Here is a 22,441-nt window from a genome sequence, read left to right as displayed (position 1 = left end):
TGGCCCGAAGGTCCTGCTGCCATGCTCCTTACAGCCTTGCCCTGAAGCGATACACCTTAAGATCTAACTATTCTCACTTACTGCCACTCACAAAAGTCCCTGAACAACATGGCACCTAGACGCGGCGGCAGCAGCAGCTCTGGTGGTGGATCCAGTAGTTCTACCTGTCCGGATGCTTTCCTTGACACAGAGACACAAGTCAGCTTTGCGAATGAAGTACTCTTTTTCGTAATAATTCTCGGAATATTCATCACCCTCTTCATCTTCCGCAGAAGGAAAGTCCCTGGAAAACAACTTATCGGAGCACCGCTCATCATATGCCTGTCTTTCCTATTATTGTGAGTACAGATCTGGTGAATACCCGCAGTATGGGCTAACAACTATAGAACCTACTTGTGCTCCATCATCGCAACAATCCTCCGGCAGTGCGAAACAACGACAATCGCTAGCTCCTTTTACTGGAGTGTGGCGATTTCTATATTCACTATGATCAGCTACTGGCTGTTCCTTGTGGTAGTCGTCTTTACCCTTAACACCATGCTCCGTCGGCAACTCGGTACCGGTCACTCGAACGCTATCTTCAAGATTATTCCGCTTGCGATTATTGCATTGATTGGCGTCCTGGCATGCGTCGTAGCGGGCATGGCTGCATACCTCAACGCCGAAACTGGACGTATTTACACCTCCCGTTATCGGTATGGGTATTCGAACGTGGGCAGTATCGTCTATCCTCTATCAGGCTTGAGAGTTGCATTCTACTCGTTGTACCTTATAAGCTTGCTTGTGTCTGGAGCACTAGCGCTCAAGACCATCATGTCCTTGCGCAAGGCAGGCAAAGCTGGAGGAGTAAGTTCTGACACTCCTAGAGGCACTGATATGCCACTAAAAATCATTCTTTAGGACCTCTTAGGCTGGGTTCTCGCCCTTACCATCGCCATGGTATTCTGGACCATCTGCACGCTCGTTGGCGCTGTATGGAGTCTTCAAGGCTACTACGCGAGCACCTACTCGGTGGCAAGTTATTTGGCTCTGGGTTATCTCGTCAACTTTGGCCAAGCTCTCAGCTTCATATTTATCCTGTGCATCGCAAAGCACGTTTCCTGGAAGACCACAACTGGTGCCGAACCAATGGCGTACCAATCTCAATACAGCCCCGTCGCCAACCCGGCTGCTCAGCCATACCAACCATATGGACACAACAACTTAAATGGCCACGCGAACGAGCAATATGGCTACAACGCCAATGTTAATGGCCAAGCGAACCATTACCACGAAGCGCCTGAGTATGTCGGCACCAACAATGCAATCAGGGCATAAGCCGAGATCAATGTTTCAGGATTAATGCTGTGTCGATTTTACAAGTGCGTCAAAGAAGAGTTTGGTTAATCTCGTCAGTTGCATTTGCAGAAGGATATACGGATATGCGATACCCGAAGTTGCGAGTTGTTTGTAACAATTTATACCCATTTTACTAGACCTATGAAGTACAAGCTACCAAAAGTAATGACTCGCGCGTATATCAAATCTATGTATGACTGTAACTCGCTGCCTCGCTACGACCTCGGGCCTGCTCGCCTTGTGCGTTCAACATCAACGCATTCACTTTCACCCAAGTCAGACCGAACGCCTCTGCTACTCGCTCCTGGATCCTCCTCAAGCGGTTGTGGTACACCTGGCCTGTCTTGTTGCGCAGTGAGCGCCCATAGTCAATCGGAGTTCCATGGGAATCTGGCGGCGCACTACGCCGCTTCTCAGCTGCCTCGTAGCGCAGACTAATGGCTGTTCTAGCTTGAGGCAACGGATTAGAAAGAGTGTCCTCTCGATGTCGGTATTGCCATGGTATGGAGCTGTCGTTTGAGTCGTCGGATGTTGGTGGTGTGAATGAGTTAGCACCATTGCTCGTGTTGCTGCTACTCCTGCCAGTGCTGTCGCTACGCGTGGTAGGAGCGCTGTGGTCAATGCCGCTGTTTGAAGCCCCAGTAAAGTTGTGGGCGTATCTTTCGATGTAGTAGTAATGGCATTTCCCACAGAAACCTGGTCGGTGCCGTGCAGGCTGACAGTCGAACATCTGACACTCAGTCAACCAGTCAGGCTCATACCGGTGGCTGTCTTGTTGTGTTGGGCAGGGCGAGTTCTCGCGGAGGTAATGGCCGCATGAGCCATAGCGAAATTGTTCTGACCAGGACATGTTGACGATGCTCGTGTGTTGATGATTGCTAGTGTATCATATACCTACGTGGAGCGCACATTCTTATATGCAAATCTCAATGATTTTCGCTGCAAGCCGTTTGAGACAATAGCAAGCAAAGAAGATGGTGTAGCTCATGATGAGTTTGTGTTTGTAACGTCTCAGTGACCCATAGCAAGCAATGCACTGCTAGTCGTGAGCAGCTTTTCACGGAACGGAGCAGTTCGGAAATACAAAACGCGAAGTGTTCCAAAATCTGTTGTGTAGCCATGTTGTCAATTGAATCGAAATTCACTGCATTGTCAAAATTTTGATCTTTTGCTAATTGAGTCCTAAAGTGTCGATGCACGGGAAAGAACGACTGACAGGGCGGCCCCGCGCTAGCATCGTGCCTGACTCGCATGTCCATAATTTCTTGAACCCCGCGACAGCAGCAATGCAACAACTCTTTTATACACATAAACAATATGGACGACCCTGCATTTGAGACTGATACGGATCTGTCAACGCAGAGTATACTGCTCGCCGCCGCAAACCATGATATCTCCGCCCTTCGCAATCTCCTCCGCAACTCTTCTGCCAACGTACAAGACTCCGAGACACTTTTCACACCTCTACACGCCGCAATCGCCGCCTGTGAACCCGATAACGAGGATGAAAAGGCCCAGACCAATGGGGACGTCGATGGTGTTACCAAGGCTCGTGAAGAGGAAATCGAAGCCGCAGTCAAGACCATGAAGCTGCTGTTCGAAAATGGCGCAATCTGGAATGATCTCGATGCAAATGGTGAAACTCCTGGGTGCATAGCACATAGGCTTGGCCTGAAAGAGCTGTATGAGTTATGTGTGGACGCTGGTGTACGAGCCGAGCTTCTGTTGAGCCGCTTGGATCAATACCAGCAACTAGGAGGCGCCAGTTCGGATGAGGATGACGAAGACGAAGACGAAGAAACCGAAGGTAATGATATCGAGGTAGTTGAAGATGGCGTTGAAGTTGTGGATTTGAACAAGGGCGATGCTCAAGGCGACGAGTCCACGGAAAACCCCAATTATTTGGCGTCCAACCTCACTTTCGAACGAGACCGCCTCACCGATTCAGATGCGAATGGTGTCATGATGGAGTGGGAAACCACATTGATGCGAAGATCCGCAGAACTTCTCCTGCCTGCGCCTGGCCTTCGCGTCTTGAACGTTGGGCACGGCATGGCCATTATCGACTCTATATTCCAGGAGAAGCAGCCCAAGGCCCATCACATCATCGAAGCACATCCAGATGTGCTGAAGCGCATGAAGGAACAAGGATGGTACGAAAAACCAGGAGTTGTCATTCATGAAGGACGGTGGCAGGACGTAGTGCCACGCCTTGTGGAGAAGAACGAGATGTTCGACGCTATCTACTTTGACACGTTCGCTGAGGAGTACAAGGATCTCCGCGAATTCTTCAGCGAATATGTCATTGGCATGCTCGATCCAGCAGGTGGTTCAGACGGCGATGGCGGCAAGTTCGGCTTTTTCTGCGGCATGGGTGCGGACCGCCAGGTTGTGTACGACGTTTACAACAAGATTGCCGAAATCGACCTCTTCGAGGCTGGCTTTGACACCGAGTGGGAAACAATACCGGTACCCAATCTCGACGAGCAAGGTGAATGGGACGGAGTGAGAAGGAAGTACTGGGCTCTGCCAAACTACAAGCTGCCAACGTGCAGTTTCATTGGTTGAGCGTGGACTGCGATCCGCGGGCCAGACTTCAATGCTGGTGAGCCACGGGACACAAGTTCTTGGAGTCGAGAAAATATGTTCAATTGCCATTTACTCCGTTCAGGCCGTCCAACAACCCGTGTTCTTGCAGCAACTTGTTGTATCTCTCTTGCTTTGGTTCGAGCAGCTGCTTGGCCGCTTCTGCTCCTACGACTGGCATCCTCTTTAGACCTTTGCCCTTGAACGACTTCGGCACCATCCTTGGATCCAAAAGGCCTACTTGCACCAGAACCGATGCCTGGTCCCAATACATGTGCTCAGAAACCAACTTTCCTCCTCTTACTGTCACGATGCTGACCATTGGGATCTCGACAAACTTATCCGTTGGCTCTAAACCAGGTAGGATCCAATCGATTTCGTCTGAATGCGTGAAGGACACTACCATCTCGTCGACAACTCTGTCCACACCCATGGTCCGCGAAACCAATCGGATCTTGAAATCGTCCACCAGACTTGGCACGAAGAACTCGCGGTAAAACTCTTCCAGCTTTTTCCTGCCCACGCCGCCCTGAAGTGTTGGCAGTATACTGACATGTGGGCTGTTTTGAGTCATCTTTGAGGCTATGCTCATACTCGCGCGCTCTGGGACATCATCCTCATACTTTGCGTTCCACATATTTTGTACAATCGGTTCCAAATCGAAATTCCTATTGAAGCCTTTGCGCAAACATGCCAGTGCTCTGCTCCAGGACAGGTTCGCCTCAATCTCAGAGTATGCTTTTGAAGACTGATCCGCAAACCCGGTTGCACACTGCTTGTACTGGTACAGCTTCCATTCGCAAATTTCCGGGCGGTGACTGGCTTGGCTCAAACCGGCTACATGGACCTGGAGCCGGTGTGATGCAGGATACATCGTTTTCGGGCTTGGTAATGTCGTGGGGTAGAATGCGATGATCGCACAGCATTTTGGCAGGGGCTTCATTGCTGTCTTGAGCACCACGCTCGCCGCATCTCCATATGCTATTATTGCAAAGTACTCGCCTAGATTCAGGTCTTCGCTGAGGTTCTTCAATGTCCGTATGTACGCTGGTTCGTTGGGAGGGTCGTATGGAAGATAGCGAGCATCGAATCCTTCTTCCCACCAGTTGAGAAGTGCTCTCTCCGACGGTTCAGAGGCCGATGTTATCCAGACGCGCGGAGGACCAGAATTGAACTTGAGAAATCCGGAACCGTTTTGTTCGAAGGACGTTATGGACATGGTCGATATGGACTATGTTGATCTGAAGCTTGCAGCTCGATTTTGACTTGTGTGTACTGATGGGACGAGATGGTTCACGATATGGACGAAAAGTCCACTCATGCGCGCTGGTTCTTTTGAAGCGAGCCAGGCAATATTTTGTCCTTGTCAATATCCCGACCACTTCGTCCAAGTTTCAGAGGGAAGCTTGAGCACAGACGGGATGCAAAAAGCACGGTGACGTAACACTCGTGCATCCACCTGCATCTCACGTGTGACCGCGTCAAAGCGTGAACACTACTTAGCTTGTCAAGATATTTCTCACACTGTTATAAGGCTATTCTAAGCATCAAGACTTCTATGTCGAAGTTGATAGACCCGTGTGTCCTTCGTGAAATAGTTGGCGGCAGTTGCAGCCTGCAGCGGCCCGACTCTAATTATTGGAATGACGCCATAATGAAATGTTCCTTCCGCCTCTCTCAATAATTCCACGGGTTATTGCACCAGTGCATAGCCTCAAAGTATCATCCAATATATTGATTGGGTTTTGCGTTAACTACAATGTCCGCATTCTTTCCCCGTGCAGCTTCTCGGGCTCTGCGCTGCGCAGCCCGACCTACGCTGAGCTTCCAGCGCCCTATTGCCCCACTACTTCGTCGTGGAATTAAGCTTCCTGCTGAGCAACCACGGCTGCGATTGGGCTCCGTAGGTATGAATTTGAACTACGCTGAATCTTCAGGACGTGACTCACAGGACTTACAGCGCCAAACTTCCAGGCGAAGACCACACATGGCGACCTTGACTTCCACAAGTTCATCGACGGCAAATGGGTAGTCCTATTCTCCCACCCGGCAGACTTCACCCCGGTCTGCACAACCGAACTTGGAGCATTCGCAAAGCTGAAGCCTGAGTTCGATGCTCGTGGTGTGCAAATGATTGGCCTGGTAATTCCTCCTCAAGCCCTTGTTCTCTTGATCTATTGCTAACACATCACGAAGAGCGCCAACGACCTCACCTCGCACGACGAATGGGTCAAGGACATCAACGAAGTCGGCAACACCCAAGTCACCTTCCCCATCATTGCCGATGCCGACCGCCACGTCGCCTTCCTGTACGACATGATCTCGCAGGACGACCTCGACAACCTCGCGAAGAACGGTGGTATCGCGTTTACCATTCGTTCAGTCTTCATCATCGACCCGGCTAAGAAGATCCGCCTGACTATGACCTATCCAGCTTCGACGGGACGCAATACGAGTGAGGTGCTGCGAGTCATTGATGGATTGCAGCTCGCGGATAAGAAGGGTATTGCAACGCCGATTAATTGGAATGCGGGGGAGGATGTTATTGTGCCGCCGAGTGTGAGCACTGAGGATGCGAGGAAGAAGTTTGGGCAGGATAATGTGAGGGAGGTTAAGAAGTATCTGAGGTATACGAATGTTGGGAAATAGATGGACGATACAGGAATGATGTAGAGTAAGGATAGACGGTGATATAGACAACAGTTCAAGAACATACGACTTCCTCGTCCCCGCATCTGTGAACCATTTCGCATTATTCTCACGAAGACGAGCACCAACGCTCAGCTTAGAACCTCAGCTTCTTCCTCGACGCTCCAGCATAAGCCGGAACAGTCAATGAAAAAAGGTTGCTGTGCGTATTGGAAGAGGATAAAGCCGCGAAGCAAAATCCAACAGAACAAGAATACAACACCCAGGAAAATTGATCGTTGAGGCCCCAGCCACTACCCCAACGTTGCTCCGGTCAAGAAGCTCCCCCTCCAGCCCGAACACACCAGATCCTCAAACCGCCCCAAAAAGCCTCTCCGCCCCGAAGGACATTGAGCACCTCAGCTCCGGAGAGCGTCGGTAAATAAGAGGTTCCCTGTGTTGCTCGAAGAAGGAGTACTGGTGCGTTGCGCACCCCAAAGACCGCAATGCACAAGCCGTCATTTGCAATCGGGCGGGCAAGACAGTCCGCTACCAAGGTTGGAGTGTTCTCAACAATGGCCTGCCATGCGTCAACTCTGGAGAGCGTCGGTTCCGAAGAACGTCGACTCAAGCGAGCGTCGGCATGGACTTTCGACCTGGAAGATTCCAACTGCGAGGGTGGTTAGTGAGTGTGAAGAAATGTCTCAGGGAGGATATTTACTTGTCCCAATCATCCAGCTTTAGCCCCGAAAGGCCAAAGCTAGACTGGCGGCCACAGAGCCCTGACCGAAGTCGAGGCTGAAGCCCGGACATGCCAACTGCGAGGTGTTAGTAAGATTTTGCGCGTGGGGTGAGGGAGAGATTCGTACTTGTCCAAAGTACCCAGCGTCAGCTCCCGAAGGAGCGTCAGCTAGATGGGTGGTCGTGTGCGGGAGCCCCACCGCTCTCCCACACTGCTCCGGTTAAGGAGCTCCGCACAGCCGCGTACGGCCGCGCTGGCAAGTACTCGGAAGTAAGTGCCCCTGTGTTGTTTGTATACGGACGTTGGAACATCGTCTGCGAGAACTTGACGATGAATGCTGAGCGAACCCAACAAACATCAACCGGCATTGCATATGCCATTCTGCAAGGAGAGGTTAGCAGACTGTCAGGGCTGAGTGCGAGAGGAAGATACTGACCCCAATGTTTAGACGAGTAAGGAAGCCCACCTCCTTCCAAACTGCGTACCGGTCAAGGTACTCCTCACACGAGTGTGCAGTGGCGTGTTACACACCCGTTTACTATGCTCTATCATCTGGGCCCAATTGAGACACCCAAAGGTGAATCTGGTCTGCCTTCATTTCCAGTTAGAGAGGACAAAGGAGTTGTTCGGCAGTCCTAGCCTAGCTCTTGATCGGCGGAAGAGCGACCTCTACCCACTCAGACACGCTACGACAGATGAGCTCACAAGGGCTAGGACCAAGTGCCGCGGCGACCGCGCATGGCGCCATCTGTGAAGGTGCTGCTGAGATGGGAATCTGCATTGGTTAGCCATGGTTCTTGCAGAGCAGGTAGAAAGAGGGAGACTTACGGGAAGTTTTTTGCCGAGTCAGGGCTCGTGGAGCCGGAGCTACAAGGTCGTGAACCCCACGTAGGTGTCGAGAAGAAGGCGTGTCGAGAAGAAGGCGTGTCGAGAGAGAGAAGGGCGCATGGGCAATTAGAGAAGAAAGGGGTGTGGGTAAAGAGAGGAGAAAGTCGTGTGGGCAACGATCCCAGAAGTTGTGTGTGGAGGAGGAGAAAGGTTGGAGGGCGGCGGAGATTTTATCTGTGTGCGGCACGCTAAGCTGGGCGGATTAACTACGTGCCGGCGGCGATGACGGCTTGCTGAATTATATAGAAGGGAAGAGAAGGTCGTGTGCTCAATGTACAGTCGTGTTGTGCCGCAAGTGAAAGAGAAGCAAACGGACGGTAGCCTTGGCATACAAAAGAGCGTGCATGATACAACCGCGAAAACCAAGGTGAAAACTGAAAGGAGACTGCAGTCTCGAGATTCTATAGAGAGGGGTAGAATGATACTGGTAGAGTACAGTACGTATGTGGGCAGTGTTATGAGCGGTTGCGGAGGTAAACAGGCAACATCAATACAACAAAAAGCGCACCTGGGCACGGTGATACCTTTCAGAAGTGACATTTGACGAACTTGCATGACAACATCCTCCAAGACTATCTTGGTGACTTGAGCTGGTAACAACTTGGAGACCATGTATTTGACTTCAGTTGACTTCGAAACTTCAGAGTGATGTTCCCCAGATTATCACATGCCAATGCATGTGGCTGAGAACACGGCGATGCTGCAGGCGCAAAGATCAACATTCGAGCAGTCCCGAAGAGCCGCATACATATCGTCATAGGACATGCGCAACACATGCGTGCCCCAAAATTGATCTCATACAGTCAGTACGCAGTGCGTCTGTCAGCCACTAGGTCGGGTGAATGCGCCTTGCCTGAGGGTGCATCCATGCAGACGATCTCGAAGCTATTTCCTTGTCCCCGGACGGTAGGGAAAAGCATTCGAGAGCCCAGATCCTACAACACGCTCATCGCTGGTGCCAAATGCAATGTCAGGGAAAAGCGACACAGGCCCAGGCGGGGCTGCTTTTTGCTTGCATTTGCCTCGGTCCAGCCAGTCTCAGCCGAACGCGCACCGGCGGCATACGTGAGCCAAGGTCCGGAGCACTGGAGCTCACATGCCCAAACAACTATCGCTGGCTCCCCCACAATCCTCAAATTTACTGTCGCAAATCTTCTGTACCCGGCCGGTGAAGCTCGTACGAGGTCTCTGTACATATCCCAGAGCTTTGCGCCCCATCATCATCGCACAATCGCACCTTCGTGGATTCTTGCACCCCACCACCAATAACAGCTCGAAACATGTCAAACACGGCAGAAAAGGTAGCTGATAAGCTGCCTTCGAAGGAAGAGCTTAAGGAAGATGTCAAGGTTGCGACCAAGTCTTCGCTGCAGTCCCTGCGTGCGCTGATAGCTGGAGGCGTTGGTGGTGTTTGCGCGGTAGTCGTGGGCCATCCGTTCGACCTGGTCAAGGTGCGATTACAGACGTCAGAGAGGGGCGTGTACACAGGCGCCATGGACGTTGTGCGGAAGACAGTCGCGAAAGAAGGACTTGCAAGGGGATTATACGCCGGTGTCTCTGCGCCTTTGGTCGGTGTCACGCCTATGTGTGAGTTGACTTATTTTCAGACGCGCTGTAAAAGCAATACGGGGCGCAGGGTGCTAATGTATGTACAGTTGCTGTCTCATTCTGGGGTTACGATGTCGGCAAGCAGCTCGTATCCAGTGTTTCGACCGTCAAGGACAACCAGTACAGCGTCGCGCAGGTCTCAGCCGCTGGCTTCTTCAGCGCCATCCCCATGACCATCATCACCGCACCCTTCGAGCGCGTCAAGGTGCTGCTCCAGATCCAAGGGCAGAAGCAACTTGCGCCTGGCGAGAAGCCCAAATACTCCGGCGGTGTGGATGTCGTCAAGCAATTATACAAGGAAGGAGGCATTCGCTCCGTGTTCCGTGGCTCCGCCATGACATTGGCGCGTGACGGCCCTGGATCGGCACTCTACTTCGCGACTTATGAGACAGTCAAGAGGAACCTGACCCCGAAAGACCCCGTGACCGGCAAGCCAGGACCACTCAGCATGTCTGCAGTCATGGTGGCCGGTGGTGCTGCTGGAATTGCCATGTGGATTCCAGTGTTCCCCGTTGACACCATCAAGTCACGGTTGCAGAGTGCTGAGGGCCGACCAACTATTAGTGGCACCATCAAAGGCATCCACGCAAGCGGCGGCCTCAAGGCTTTCTTCCCTGGCATCGGACCCGCCATGGCACGAGCGGTACCTGCGAACGCGGCAACCTTCGCCGGTGTCGAGCTAGCCCAAAAAGCCATGACGAAAATGTTCGACAGGGACGGCGAATAGGCCTGCATCTCAAGCCTCTGTTCTGTAAGCTGTTCTGCTGTCTTCACTTCTTCCTCTTGTTGGATAACGGAAGGCGTTGTCGCATCGCACACGGCGTCCATTTCTCTACCAATTCTGCCCGCCACATGTGCATAGAGGGTTATAGATATGATATATGTCCATCATCAACTCGACACGGTCTCCATCTGACACGCCAGTTTCTCATTCTCATCAAAGTCTTTTGCTGCTTACTGTCTAGTGGTTGGGTTGTTGGCACTGCCGACGCAAGGGACCTATGCAGAATGCGGCTACTAGATCACCAAGCTCGGCGGACGCCTACTCACATTCCTACCTCATGCGACCACAGCCATAATACCGGGTTTTACAATTACCGAAAACAGTTTCGCAATTTCTCGTGCGTGCCTTCTTTGTTTTGGCTCATCTCCGGCTGATCATCACTATGCTCGCCACCGCCTGCGCGCTTGAAGGTTTTCGCATCTTTGTCCAACAAGGCCGTTTCTTTAACATTTCCTTAACGCGGTTTCATGAGCCGACCGAGTATTGACAGCTGAACCGTTATTCGCGGAGCAAGCAGAGCCGCTCTTACCCACGTCGATGTACCGCTACTCGATCAGGAACTACACGTACAGCGCACTACGAATATGAGTAGCAAACGGACCTCGACGGCGACCACTCGACCGCTGTCAACGGTCCTATCTCCCTTGAAGCAACACCCTATACCATTGAATCCCCCTTCTCCTCATGCTATGCAAACTGTCTTTCTCGACCATCCGACAGCAAGGCTTTCTTCAAGCCCAGCGTCGTCACCCCGAATCGTCGATCCATATCCGCTAAGAAGAGGGTCCGTTTATCCGGCAATGAGCGATACAATGGAGAGGGGCATCCAACCAGGGGCAGACTTCTTTGATGATGGATCGTCTGACTCAGATTGGGAGGACACCGAAGGCGAGATCACGCGCACATTCTCTGACATGGATGGAATGGGCTTGGGGACCTTTATGCACGGAGCAAGAGAAAGACCCTATCGTTCATCAAGAGGGCGGAGTCGAGAAAGAAGCATGTTGACAGCGTTGCCGGAGTTTCGTCAACTGCCTTCCCAGCGCTCGGGGATCAATATGTCGATGGAGGACAGGCCAGGATCCGACGGCGGAAAACGCGCTGAACGAGCGCGCGAAGTTTCCTTGAGGCGATTGAGCAAGGACAGTGTGCGAGTTGTGCATAATCGCTCGAGCGCCGACACCCCGAGAGGTTCGCTGAGAAGTAATTCATCGTCGCCCAGGCTGCCATTCTCTTCGCTACCAAGATTATTTCCTAGCACGAGCAATCTTTCAACAGAGCTACCACATGCCCACAGGTTGGAAGGACGTCAAAGGAGCAATACAGCAGACAGCATAATCGCAGGCTCCATCATCGACGCACATGTCATGACAATGCGAGCATTAGAGTCGTTGAATGACTCGCCATCAGGTATTCTCACAAACTCGAACAGTCGCACGTTCGGGCCATCCTCAACAGTGGCCGACTTTCCTAAATTTTCATCCTTCACGAACGACCGACACATCACGATGTCGCCGTTGTCAACAAAACATGCGGGACGAGACAGAGAGAGACCCGCTAATCTCCCAAGCCACTTCATACGGACTCCGTACCCTTTCACAGCAAAGAAGGTGTTCCCGAAACCCAAGTCGCGACCAAGGCAGCATGCCGGAACAGATAGATCACACAGTGCAGGGCCAGCTGGTTCTAGTGTCGATAGACTAGACAGCGGTTATGATGACGATTCTCAGAAAGAATTTGATGACAGAAAAGGCAAACACGTACTCGGACTCATGGCCAGCGAAGGCCATTACGATTTGCGAAGCCGGTTAGAGAGAAACGAAGATGCACAAGGCGTTATCCGAAGCCGCTCTGATTCAGGAAACGAAGGCAGAGACAGTACAGTATGGCTGAGCCTTCATCGCAAAACTCACCGACAGCCCCCAAACGACCCCCGCGCACCAAAACTCGTCAAAGTCACTGTCCCAAGCAGCTTAACGGCCAGCAGTCCAATGAATGAGAAGCACGCCAAAGGCCCCGCAATGGCCGTCGAATTCGACGACAAATTCCTCGCCGACAGACTCCGCGACGGATATCGCTCGCTCACTGGAACCTGGTTCCACCGCTTCTTCAGCGCGCGCATACTCAAGGACATCCGCCTCGGCCAGATCAACACGTGGAGCGGCACGACCTCACAGCCCAGCAGTCAATCCTCTGGCCTTTTAGCAGCAGGCGCAGGCATCGACGTTGACGCGGACGCACGATCGCCTTTCACAGAAGACAGTCTGCTGAATCTTTACTACCGCCCTACATCCGGTAAAGCGCGCTATACATGGGTGCACTGGGCGCAACGCGTCGCATCGACGAATTCGACACAGCGCCGCAAACAGTCTGTAAACAACTCATTTCGCTTCCCCGAGCCGCCTGGGAGCGAGAACGAATTACCGGATAGCGTCACGACAATTCAGTTCGTTCAGTCGTACTCGACCTTGCGCATTCTGAGCGCGCTGGCACTGATGCTGCTCTTGAGCGTTGCGGCGGCTTTGTTGTGGATATTTGTCGGCACTCCGGGCTCGGGGATCAGATCCAGTGAGTTGAATCAGAGAAGTGATCGCGTGGGGAGTGGCATGGCGATTGGGATACTGGTTCTTTTGATTGAGAGTCTGGGGTTTGGCGCATGGGTGTGGTGTTCATAAGTGGATCCATTTATATTATATACATGATGTGGGTGTGGTGAAGGATATGGGTAATGTTTTGATGATGATGTGTATGATTGGGTTGCTTTGGATATATACTTAACTATACGCATATTTGGTAGGGCTAGATAGATGGATAATCTTATTGATAATGACTTGAATGCTGGTCTCCGAGTGACGACGCTCATTCAAGTCACTCTTGTCGCTTCTCCTTGTTCTTCGCATGGCGCGTAATTAGCCGCCTGTGTGGCACATCGCTCGGTCTTACTCTTAGGAGTATGCCTTGCTTTGGCGGCATTCTCTTGCCGCTTCCTTTTTTCTCGGCTCACTTCCCCTTGTGTACTAGGGTTGCTCACTCCTTCCTCCTCTCCCGGCTACTGGGTTACAAGGTTCGTGCTTTGTGGGTCCAAGGCACTATTGGTTACACTGGTTCTCATACCAGCTATTCCTGAGTACTCTCATTCATGTCAGATGACAATATCCTCGGAGCAAGGATAGAGCTATGTGTAAAAGAGACATGGGCAAATCGACGTCTCCCTCTCGAAGTTTATCTATAACGTTTTCTCACGTGATGCGAACATTGGGCATGTTGTAAGTTTGATTGTCGATCTCGGCGTGTATATCGCTATCTCAGTGCGCTGCAGAATAAGCCATGAAGCGACCAAAAACCATGCTACCCAAGAAGACACCAGCAAGCACCGAAAGGAAGTATCCGACGTTCATGCTCATAACAGCTATCATGCTGCACATGCAGTCAGCATCTTCCTCAAGCATATCAGCATTAAACACTTACAGAAGATAACCGATTCCCGCCAAAACAACATCCAAGGACGCCAACAGAACTGCCTCCCTTACCCTCCATGGCCTTCCCGCAGCTGTCTTCGCTTCAACAACATATGGATAATCTCCGGCACCCCTCTGCCGCCGCTCAAATGCCGCGAGGATCTCGATGATGTTGAGACGGACGGCCAGCAATGCTCGGAAGATTGTAGCGAAGATGATGAGGAATATGCACGTTGCGCTGTACTGGCCTGTAGTTGCTGGGGTCCAGGACATAGAGAAGAGAGGTGTAGTGGTGGAGGTGAAGAAGGTCATGGCCATTTTGTCCATTCCCATCATGGATGTTGATGTCATCCCCATTGATCCATCCGTTGAAGTAGACATGGGCATATCTGCCATCGTGGTCGTTGGAGACATCGACATTGACATATCCATGTTCATCCTTAAAGGCGCAATCTGCGCAATACTGGAAAATGGAAGTGTAAAACGTTGAATAATGTTCGCAAACTATGCAATCAAAGAGCTATGCAAGACACTAGTATCTGGGACAAGTCAATAAAAAAACGGCAGATACTCGACTTCCGCACCTTCTGACAGACATATACGTCGCACTCTCTAGTCACCGTTCGTCACTTCCAAATGTACACTATTCCCGGGAGCAGACGACCCTGTCGCGTCTTTGACGGCTATTGGACAAGCCTCTTCTCCTTCCGGCGAGCTAGTGCGTGGAAAACTGCTCAAACGTGCTCGACAGTTACATCTTGCCTTCAGCCTGTCATACGCTTATCTCGGAGAAGGGCAACTCAAGCGCCAATCATGAGCTTATTCTTCGGGTGTGAGCTTGTTTTTGGGCTTCTCGACCATGCAAGACGTTCTGAATTCCGGTGGAGCGAATAGCCACACACCTCTTGTGGTGCAGCGCGCGGCACGGAACATGTCCGATTGTCTTTTCGGACGTCTCGCGCGTGAGAATTACTTCACGGCGCACTTTAGTGGATGCTTGCCGCGAGTATGCATATAAGCTTATCTATGCTAGGCTGATGGCTAGCCGATCGAAGCATCTGACAAGCTTCGTTCCACTTGAGCTTGATATCCGTAGAGCGACGCTGTCGCTCTGACAGTTTCACTGTAGGATCATCGTCTTTGAAGACACACGTACGACGCCGTGGGCTGTTCTGCGATCCTAACTTCAACAAATCCTTCTCTCACACGATTCTGACATCTCTGTGGACCATACAATCCTGTCGACCACTTCTTTACGCCTATTTCACACCAAACGGAACTGCGTGTAGACTCTGTTGGCAAAGTTGAGCACCATGGCAGGATGGTTGTCAGCACCGCTGCAGCTGCATTCCATGCGCATGTTCGAGTGTGGTAAAAAGACACCAGAAGAATGCGACTGGTACAAGCACCACTGGCATTTTTGGTACGTTTAAACATCTCGTCATGCCTCCCCATGTTAACTTTGCATGCACAACTGACTTGTCGCCCAAGGTACATTGCAGACTACGTTTTCGCATTGCCTACCATAGCATTCTTCATGTGCACTATCGGCGTCTTCATCATTGGGCACGCAGTATCGTCACTATCTGGATACAGAAGAGTGCGAGGACCACGCATATGGGGGAAAACTATAGCAGTGGTGCGTTATCTATCGTACCGTGGTTTTTACGTCAAGGCGTTGCGATGGAACTCGGCTCCAGTAGGCGTACTTCTCCTCGGGCTCATTGGGACTATATTCTTCTTCTGTAAGTTGCAAAATGAACCTGTAATCGTTGGGCCAGATCATATGACTGACAATGTTTTAGGCATGGACTTGGCTCCAAAACCATACTACTGGCCAGATATCAAGTTCGGCGGCTCGCCTCCCCTCGCGACAAGGTCGGGGTGGTTGGCGCTGGCATGTATGCCATTCGTCTTTGCTACCGCGACCAAGACTAACTGGATTACTCTGTGTACCGGTGTGTCACATGAGAGGCTACAGGTGTTCCATCGATGGATTTCGTATGCTTTTTTTATCCTTGCGCTTCTCCATACATTCCCCTTCATCGTGTACCATATTCACTGGCATGACATGGAGGATCACTTCGCTTCCAGCCTCTTGTTCTACTGGACTGGTATCGTCGCACTGATATTCCAAGCTTGGCTCACGTTCATGTCTCATAGCACGATAAGGTGAGTATCTTGATTGAGTTGTAGCTGTAATTGCTGCTGACCGTTTTGTGTAGGAGGTTCGGATACGAGTTCTTCAAAGCAACGCACATATTTGCCGCGGTCGTTTTTGTGGTGACTTTCTTCTGGCATTGCGATTACACTCTGACCTCTTGGTCTGTCTCAATGATCCACTGAGTTTCATGGCGCAGGGGCTAACATACTCACAGGGACTATTTCATCGCGACAGCTGCAGTCTACGTACCTTGCTACGTCTACCCTTGGCTTCGAACCTGTTTCGAATATGGTGTCACGCAGAAGGCCAGTATCTCAGTAGATGGTAGCGGTTTCATTCGCGTTGTCATTCCCACCAAAGCCGCGTGGAAGCCCGGTCAACATTGTTTCCTACGATTCACCAGCCTCGGTCTGCGACATGCCATCTCAAGCCATCCCTTCACCATCTGCTCCTTGCCATCCATGCAAACAAACAAGTCAAATGAGCTTGTCTTCTACATCCGCCCACACGGAGGTTTCACTGCCACACTGTACGCGTACGCGTTAGAGCATCCTGGTTCCCTGGTGTCGGTCCTAGTAGACGGTCCCTACGGCGGGATTTACCTACAAACTTACACCAACGTAGATCATCTGCTTGTCGTCGCTGGAGGCTCAGGTGCTGCTTGGTGTCTACCGTTCGTTGAGCAATTTGTTAGATATGGCGTGCCTCGCCAAGATGCTCGACTTGCCCACAAAGAGAATGTTCATGTCGAAATAGGTTCAGAGACAGGTGGCCTTGTCCGGCCGATGTCTCTGCGTTTAATTCTCGCGACTCGCAACAACACCAACCGTACATGGTTCATCGGAGCGGTCAACAAGATTTTGGACAAGTACGAAACAACTGAGTCGTCCTCCAACGTGCATGTGGAGGTATACCTGACAGGAGACGCCGCAAAAGAAGCCGAGTTGTCGAATAAAGGCTTAGAAGATGCGCTAACGCCCAGTGGATCCTCATCGGCAGGTGATGAGATCGGAATACCCAAGCATGACCAAGGTGGCACAGCACCACGCCCAGTGTTCGAAGGTCGGCCCCAATTACCATCAATTATCAAAGAAGAGGCAGAGAAAGTACGGGAAGAGCGGGAGTCACTCGGTGTATATGTCTGCGGTCCTACGACCATGCAAAATGATGTGCGGAACGCAGTCGCCGCAGAGAATCTGAATATCCTCAGTGGTTCGTCTAGAGCGGGCGGTGTGTATTTACATTCCGAGCACTTCTCTTGGGCTTAGGGTAGCTCTAAATAATACAAGCTGCGAACATATCTTGGATGGTTTCGCCAAGGTCGTTCATGGCTAACGGAGCCCCCGAATGCAAACAAACCCCCCACTGCGCTTCGACACCATCTTGACATTTAGGTCCCGTTCCAACGGCATTCTTCCCACTGAGACCAACACCGACACCAAGAAACCGGTGGAATGCATCATCCTGTTACCACTAATGCAGTGGACGCTCTGAAGACCATCTGGCAGGGTCATCGCCGATCATTCGCCATCTACTCAGCATCCTAGAATTTCCTAGAAACGAACATGGTCAGGTAGCGGTGTTCGTGGTCCTACAAAAGACGATTACGATCGTTTCAAAGTACAATAGTCGTGTAGGTACGCGGAAGTACACTATGAGCTCGACCAGAGTATGTGCAAGTTGTGCTTTGGAGGCTTGGTGTCCGGAACTTAGGCATCGTCTTCAGCAAACGGTATGCCGAATCGGGAAGCAGATCGTCGTCGCCAAGTACACCCCAAGAGCCGCAGGCTAGGCCAACGAGCATCGGCATCCCGCGGTCGCCAACATCCCCATCTTTCCATCATCAAGCGAGATCCGACCTTTGATGATTGGAAGGGCGTTGCGCACCGTCAGGCGTTCTATGAACAGAACTCACGTGCACTCTTGGCCGCCGCGAGTCCGCCCAGAGGCACTCCGCTGCCAAGGGGGCGTTATGCCTCCGCCCAGCCAACTCAACATGCTTCCAGGACCCGCTATGACATCTTCCCAGATGATATCTCTCAGCGAACATCAGAAACCAAGTCTTGGACCGGGCACCCCGCTGTCTGGTTTCGAGGTATGGTTACATGCGCCAATACAACTTGTCGTGTGGAGAAACCGCCCATGGGGGCCCTCATTCTGCCCCAGTGATGGCGGACCCATGTTTCTGTAGAAAAGCGGGTAAGAAAGGCTTGCCTGAGCGCGCAAGTCCTTGAGTATATAACACAGGTCCACTGTGATCTCCTGGCGTCTTGTCACACGTTTTGCTCCATTCTTCTACGATCCCTCCTCCAGGGAGAGTGCTTGATACATTTTGGGATCGATACTGCACATCATCCTCCATCATGCCTGAGCGTAAGCCTGATATCGAGGCTACTGAGCCGGGACTTTCGTCCTCGGGCAACAGCAGTAAGACCGACCTTGGAACTACACGCCACACGGAGGACGCAAACCATGCCTCCAGTGCGCCACGAAAAGCTTCTGTCGCCGCAAAGCTACGCAACCCCCTGACTGGATTTACCGAAGAACAAGTCCTTATTGACGTCGAAACATGGTGTGCTGAGAAAGGACTCACTGAAGACCTCGACTCGTTTCGTAAGGGCGCTTTGATCGCTCGTGTGGGACAGCGAGATGATGGGTTCGAGTACGTTAATATCCTCAGCGAGGAGGAGAAAGAATGGCTGCGACACGAGACTACACACCGCTGGAGTCAGCCTTTCATGCTGTACTTCCTGGTCGTACTTTGTGCTGGATCTGCCATCGTGCAGGGTATGGACCAAACTGCCGTCAACGGTGCTCAGCTCTTCTACTTTGAAGAATTTGGTATCACAGATGTCTGGCTCCAGGTAAGTCGCATTTGAGTCTTCGGAGGCATCGCTGACTTCATAAGGGTTTGCTTAACGGTGCCCCATACCTGTGCTCCGCTCTCATCGGTTGTTGGTCGAACGCGCCCCTCAACAAATACTTTGGACGTCGTGGTACCATCTTCATTTCCTGCATCATCTCGTTCATTACTGGTATATGGATGGCTGCGGCCAACAACTGGCCTAACCTGCTCATTTCGCGATTCTTTCTCGGTTTCGCCGTCGGAGCAAAGTCCTCGACCACTCCCGTCTACGCTGCAGAGTCTGCGCCGAAGAATATTCGTGGTGCTTTGACAATGATGTGGCAGATGTGGACCGCATTCGGTATTATGTTAGGTTTCATCGTATCTGTGGGCTTCCAAGACACCGACTTTCTCGGCCCGTACTCCCAATGGAGGTGGATGTTGGGTAGCACCAGTATCCCTCCTTTCATCGTATGCATTCAGGTCTACTTCTGCCCTGAATCTCCGCGATGGTGAGTGCTCTGAAAGCTTTAGAGACTCTAAATGCTAACGGTCATCCAGGTACATGGAGAAGGGCAAGTTCGACAAGGCATTCCAATCTCTCTGCCGCCTCCGAAAACACAAGATCCAGGCTGCGCGTGACATGTACTACGCATACAAGTTGATCGAAGTGGAAGCCGCCGAGCGAGAGGGTCGTAACCCATGGAAGGAGTTTTTCGGTGTGCGCCGTAACCGCCGTGCCGCACAGAGTGCCTTTTTCGTCATGTTCATGCAACAATTCTGCGGTGTCAATGTAAGCTTTCTCCGACATAAGACACCGACCATTCATCTGGAACTCGATTGCTGACATGTGAACAGGTCATTGCCTACTACTCGTCGTCCATCTTCAAGCAGGCCGGTTTCAGCGACTCCGAGGCCCTCCTCACCAGTATGGGTACGGGCATTACCAACTTCGTCTTCGCAATTCCTGCCATCTATACCATCGATACTTTTGGTCGCCGAAACTTGCTTCTTACAACTTTCCCACTTATGGGCATCTGCTTGTTGTGGTGCGGCATGTCTTTCTATCTTCCTAATAATGCTGATGGAACCCCCACTGCTGGCCGTCTTGGATCTATTGCAGCGTAAGTCGTACGCTATCAATTATTCAAGCTTTACTGACCCATGAAATAGTGCGATCTTCACATTCATGGCTGTGTACTCTCCAGGAGAAGGCCCAGTGCCATTCACCTACTCCGCTGAGGCTTTCCCACTGCACCTGCGTGACGTGGGAATGTCATTCGCAACTGCCGTCTGCTGGGGTTTCAACTTCATTCTCTCACTTACATGGCCTGCGCTCGTCAAAGCCTTCTCCGAACAGGGCGCGTTCGGTTGGTACGCAGCGTGGAACTTCTTCGGCTGGGTGTACTGCTACTTCCTGCTCCCTGAGACGAAAAATCTTACTCTTGAAGAGCTAGACACTGTGTTCGATGTGGGCAATAAGCAATTTGCAAGTTACTACAGCGCAAAGCTGCCGTGGTACTTCCAGAAGAACATTCTGCGGCGGGACGTACCTCCCATGGAGCCGCTGTACGAATTACATGACGAGACTCTTGCGGGAGAAGACTATTCTACTAGAGCTGCTCCCAGCGACGGTGCAGCCGCATATGGCGAGAAAAGTGCAGAGGTTCGCGTGTAAGCGCGATTCGGTGAGGAAGCTATGCTTTTCGTGCAAGCCATATCGAAGTTATGTATCACATGCAGTCCGTTTTGAACGCGTTTGATCTATCCAATTTGGTTAGCAGACCGATATTCATGAAAGCTCACGCACTGGTCAATAACAACCAATTCCACAAGTCACCATATTCAAGCATAAGATAATAATGTATCGAAATCTACAAGCTGCAACCAGAACAGATGTCCAAAGTGATAAACCCAGTGTCTTCCACAGAATGTGACGATGGGCCAGAGGAGGCTGACAAGATTCGGCAAGTGGGGGACGGATCGGCAACCGAACACCGACATCGCGAGTTGTACTTCGTAACAACATGTCCTTGACACGAAAATCGCATCTCTCATTCGGCATATAGAACGACCCCTTTCTTTCTATATTCTCAAACTCAATGGCATCAGAAGTCCGACCAAAAGTGCTGCTGTTCGGTGCAGGCAGCGTAGGTGCAGTTTACCTCTGGCTTCTATCCAAAGTTGCAGACGCCACTGCAGTATGTCGCTCAAACTACGATATTGTTAGTAAAGAAGGTTTCACCATAAATTCCTCAATATTCGGCCAGGGTATCCAATTTAAGCCCAGAGTTGTCCGTAGCTGCGAAGAAGCGGCGTCCGCAAACTCAGGTAAACCGTACGACTACATCGTCGTCTGCAGCAAAGCGATTCCCGGACTGGTGCCAAAGCTCATAGCGCCCGCTGTCACGCCTGGGAAGACGGCCATTGTACTCATCCAAAATGGAGTTGGAATAGAACAGGAGTACGTCGACGCTTTTGTGAGCACGCCAATTATCAGCACCGTGGTGTACATGCCCGCAACACAGCGCCCAAGTGGTGTAATCAAACACGGGGAGGTAGAGAATCTGCAAATAGGCGCTTTCCCTTCTTCCGCGTCGCCAGGACCTGCTAAGGCCTTCACTGAGCTCGTGAAAGCTGCTGGCGGAACTGCAACTTTCTTCGACGATGTTCAGGCAAAGCGCTGGTACAAGCTTCTTATCAACGCTTCCTGGAACCCAATTTGCGCGCTTACTCTCAGTAAAGACACGGACATACTCCAGAGCTGTAATGAGGCCTCTGATGTCCTTCTTGCTGTCATGGTGGAGATTCAGAACATCGCCGAGGCCCATGGGCACGCGATAACGAAAGAGGAGGTAGTGCATCAGCTTGGTCGGGCTCAGGCAAGGATCCCAACCAACGCCGGTATTGAGCCAAGTATGCTGCAAGATGTGCAGTCGGGTCGGAGAATCGAGGTTGAAGCGATTGTAGGCAACGCGGTGAGGATGGGCAAAGCGAAGGGAGTAAAATGCGACCGGCTCGAGCTGATTTATGTGCTTGCGAGAACGTTGGATCTGCAAATAGAGAAGCGCTAGTATGATCAGTGCGGTTGTTCGCATTCGTTAACCAAACATACCTTTACTTCTGAATTGCAATGCCAAGAAGGTGGCGGACATGCAGCGCATTATGGATGGCGGATTGCGATTTAGGAATTTGGCGGTATCATGGTGGGGAAGGAGAATAGGGAGATTCGACTTCTTAGGATCGTCGAGAGCATCGAGACTTTATAGGGTTATCAAAAATTTGCCAGGAAGTACTGGGAAAGGACCTGGATCACGACCAATTAGAAGTAAGGAGGAGCTTGGAGATTACGATACTTTGCAGATAGAAATGCAGAGAAGATGATAAATGAAGAACAATT

General features: G+C 51.4%; 12 protein-coding genes across 12 annotated transcripts; 9 read left to right on the top strand and 3 right to left on the bottom strand.

Annotated features, from left to right (window-relative positions):
• Nucleotides 1-486: 486 nt before the first annotated feature.
• SNOG_02789 (hypothetical protein) lies at nucleotides 487-1,317 on the top strand (the record flags this gene model as incomplete). Its single annotated transcript, XM_001793333.1, has 2 exons — nucleotides 487-846; nucleotides 901-1,317. 2 exons carry the CDS (start codon nucleotides 487-489, stop codon nucleotides 1,315-1,317), a joined length of 777 nt encoding a protein of 258 aa, XP_001793385.1.
• A 208-nt stretch (nucleotides 1,318-1,525) lies between these two features.
• Nucleotides 1,526-2,188, bottom strand: SNOG_02788 (hypothetical protein; the record flags this gene model as incomplete). Its single annotated transcript, XM_001793332.1, has 2 exons — nucleotides 1,526-1,997; nucleotides 2,100-2,188. 2 exons carry the CDS (start codon nucleotides 2,186-2,188, stop codon nucleotides 1,526-1,528), a joined length of 561 nt encoding a protein of 186 aa, XP_001793384.1.
• A 467-nt stretch (nucleotides 2,189-2,655) lies between these two features.
• Nucleotides 2,656-3,906, top strand: SNOG_02787 (hypothetical protein; the record flags this gene model as incomplete). The annotated part of the gene is made up of 1 exon (XM_001793331.1): nucleotides 2,656-3,906. The coding sequence occupies one exon, from the start codon at nucleotides 2,656-2,658 to the stop codon at nucleotides 3,904-3,906; it is 1,251 nt and encodes a 416-aa protein (XP_001793383.1).
• Nucleotides 3,907-3,985: 79 nt separating this feature from the next.
• Nucleotides 3,986-5,143, bottom strand: SNOG_02786 (hypothetical protein; the record flags this gene model as incomplete). The annotated part of the gene is made up of 1 exon (XM_001793330.1): nucleotides 3,986-5,143. One exon carries the CDS (start codon nucleotides 5,141-5,143, stop codon nucleotides 3,986-3,988), a length of 1,158 nt encoding a protein of 385 aa, XP_001793382.1.
• A 540-nt stretch (nucleotides 5,144-5,683) lies between these two features.
• Nucleotides 5,684-6,636, top strand: SNOG_02785 (hypothetical protein; the record flags this gene model as incomplete). Its single annotated transcript, XM_001793329.1, has 3 exons — nucleotides 5,684-5,831; nucleotides 5,876-6,066; nucleotides 6,121-6,636. The coding sequence occupies 3 exons, from the start codon at nucleotides 5,684-5,686 to the stop codon at nucleotides 6,571-6,573; spliced, it is 792 nt and encodes a 263-aa protein (XP_001793381.1). The 3' UTR covers nucleotides 6,574-6,636.
• Nucleotides 6,637-7,127: 491 nt separating this feature from the next.
• On the top strand, nucleotides 7,128-8,048 carry SNOG_02784 (hypothetical protein; the record flags this gene model as incomplete). Its single annotated transcript, XM_001793328.1, has 3 exons — nucleotides 7,128-7,237; nucleotides 7,432-7,564; nucleotides 7,899-8,048. The coding sequence occupies 3 exons, from the start codon at nucleotides 7,128-7,130 to the stop codon at nucleotides 8,046-8,048; spliced, it is 393 nt and encodes a 130-aa protein (XP_001793380.1).
• Nucleotides 8,049-9,424: 1,376 nt separating this feature from the next.
• On the top strand, nucleotides 9,425-10,690 carry SNOG_02783 (hypothetical protein). Its single transcript, XM_001793327.1, has 2 exons — nucleotides 9,425-9,769; nucleotides 9,838-10,690. Exons 1-2 carry the CDS (start codon nucleotides 9,463-9,465, stop codon nucleotides 10,515-10,517), a joined length of 987 nt encoding a protein of 328 aa, XP_001793379.1. The 5' UTR covers nucleotides 9,425-9,462; the 3' UTR covers nucleotides 10,518-10,690.
• Nucleotides 10,691-12,565: 1,875 nt separating this feature from the next.
• On the top strand, nucleotides 12,566-13,249 carry SNOG_02782 (hypothetical protein; the record flags this gene model as incomplete). The annotated part of the gene is made up of 1 exon (XM_001793326.1): nucleotides 12,566-13,249. The coding sequence occupies one exon, from the start codon at nucleotides 12,566-12,568 to the stop codon at nucleotides 13,247-13,249; it is 684 nt and encodes a 227-aa protein (XP_001793378.1).
• A 630-nt stretch (nucleotides 13,250-13,879) lies between these two features.
• On the bottom strand, nucleotides 13,880-14,350 carry SNOG_02781 (hypothetical protein; the record flags this gene model as incomplete). Its single annotated transcript, XM_001793325.1, has 2 exons — nucleotides 13,880-13,991; nucleotides 14,043-14,350. 2 exons carry the CDS (start codon nucleotides 14,348-14,350, stop codon nucleotides 13,880-13,882), a joined length of 420 nt encoding a protein of 139 aa, XP_001793377.1.
• Nucleotides 14,351-14,366: 16 nt separating this feature from the next.
• On the top strand, nucleotides 14,367-14,568 carry SNOG_02780 (hypothetical protein; the record flags this gene model as incomplete). Its single annotated transcript, XM_001793324.1, has 2 exons — nucleotides 14,367-14,510; nucleotides 14,551-14,568. The coding sequence occupies 2 exons, from the start codon at nucleotides 14,367-14,369 to the stop codon at nucleotides 14,566-14,568; spliced, it is 162 nt and encodes a 53-aa protein (XP_001793376.1).
• Nucleotides 14,569-15,345: 777 nt separating this feature from the next.
• SNOG_02779 (hypothetical protein) lies at nucleotides 15,346-17,464 on the top strand (the record flags this gene model as incomplete). The annotated part of the gene is made up of 5 exons (XM_001793323.1): nucleotides 15,346-15,455; nucleotides 15,524-15,777; nucleotides 15,838-16,204; nucleotides 16,258-16,356; nucleotides 16,411-17,464. The coding sequence occupies 5 exons, from the start codon at nucleotides 15,346-15,348 to the stop codon at nucleotides 17,462-17,464; spliced, it is 1,884 nt and encodes a 627-aa protein (XP_001793375.1).
• Nucleotides 17,465-18,559: 1,095 nt separating this feature from the next.
• SNOG_02778 (hypothetical protein) lies at nucleotides 18,560-22,369 on the top strand (the record flags this gene model as incomplete). The annotated part of the gene is made up of 7 exons (XM_001793322.1): nucleotides 18,560-19,060; nucleotides 19,105-19,553; nucleotides 19,603-19,834; nucleotides 19,900-20,165; nucleotides 20,215-20,707; nucleotides 21,111-21,242; nucleotides 21,312-22,369. 7 exons carry the CDS (start codon nucleotides 18,560-18,562, stop codon nucleotides 22,113-22,115), a joined length of 2,877 nt encoding a protein of 958 aa, XP_001793374.1. The 3' UTR covers nucleotides 22,116-22,369.
• Between the last annotated feature and the right edge of the window lie 72 nt (nucleotides 22,370-22,441).

The sequence above is a fragment of the Parastagonospora nodorum genome (genome assembly GCF_000146915.1).
Source record: "Parastagonospora nodorum SN15 chromosome Unknown scaffold_4, whole genome shotgun sequence".
Taxonomy (NCBI): Eukaryota; Fungi; Ascomycota; class Dothideomycetes; order Pleosporales; family Phaeosphaeriaceae; genus Parastagonospora; species Parastagonospora nodorum.
Note: the sequence above shows the minus strand (reverse complement) of the source record. Positions and strands in the feature narration are given on the sequence as shown.

Coding starts and splice junctions, on each gene's coding strand:
- SNOG_02783 (XM_001793327.1), top strand. CDS start 9,463: ATGTCAAACACGGCAGAAAAGGTAGCTGATAAGCTGCCTTCGAAGGAA. Junction 9,770..9,837: donor GGTCGGTGTCACGCCTATGT/GTGAGTTGACTT, acceptor ATGTATGTACAG/TTGCTGTCTCATTCTGGGGT.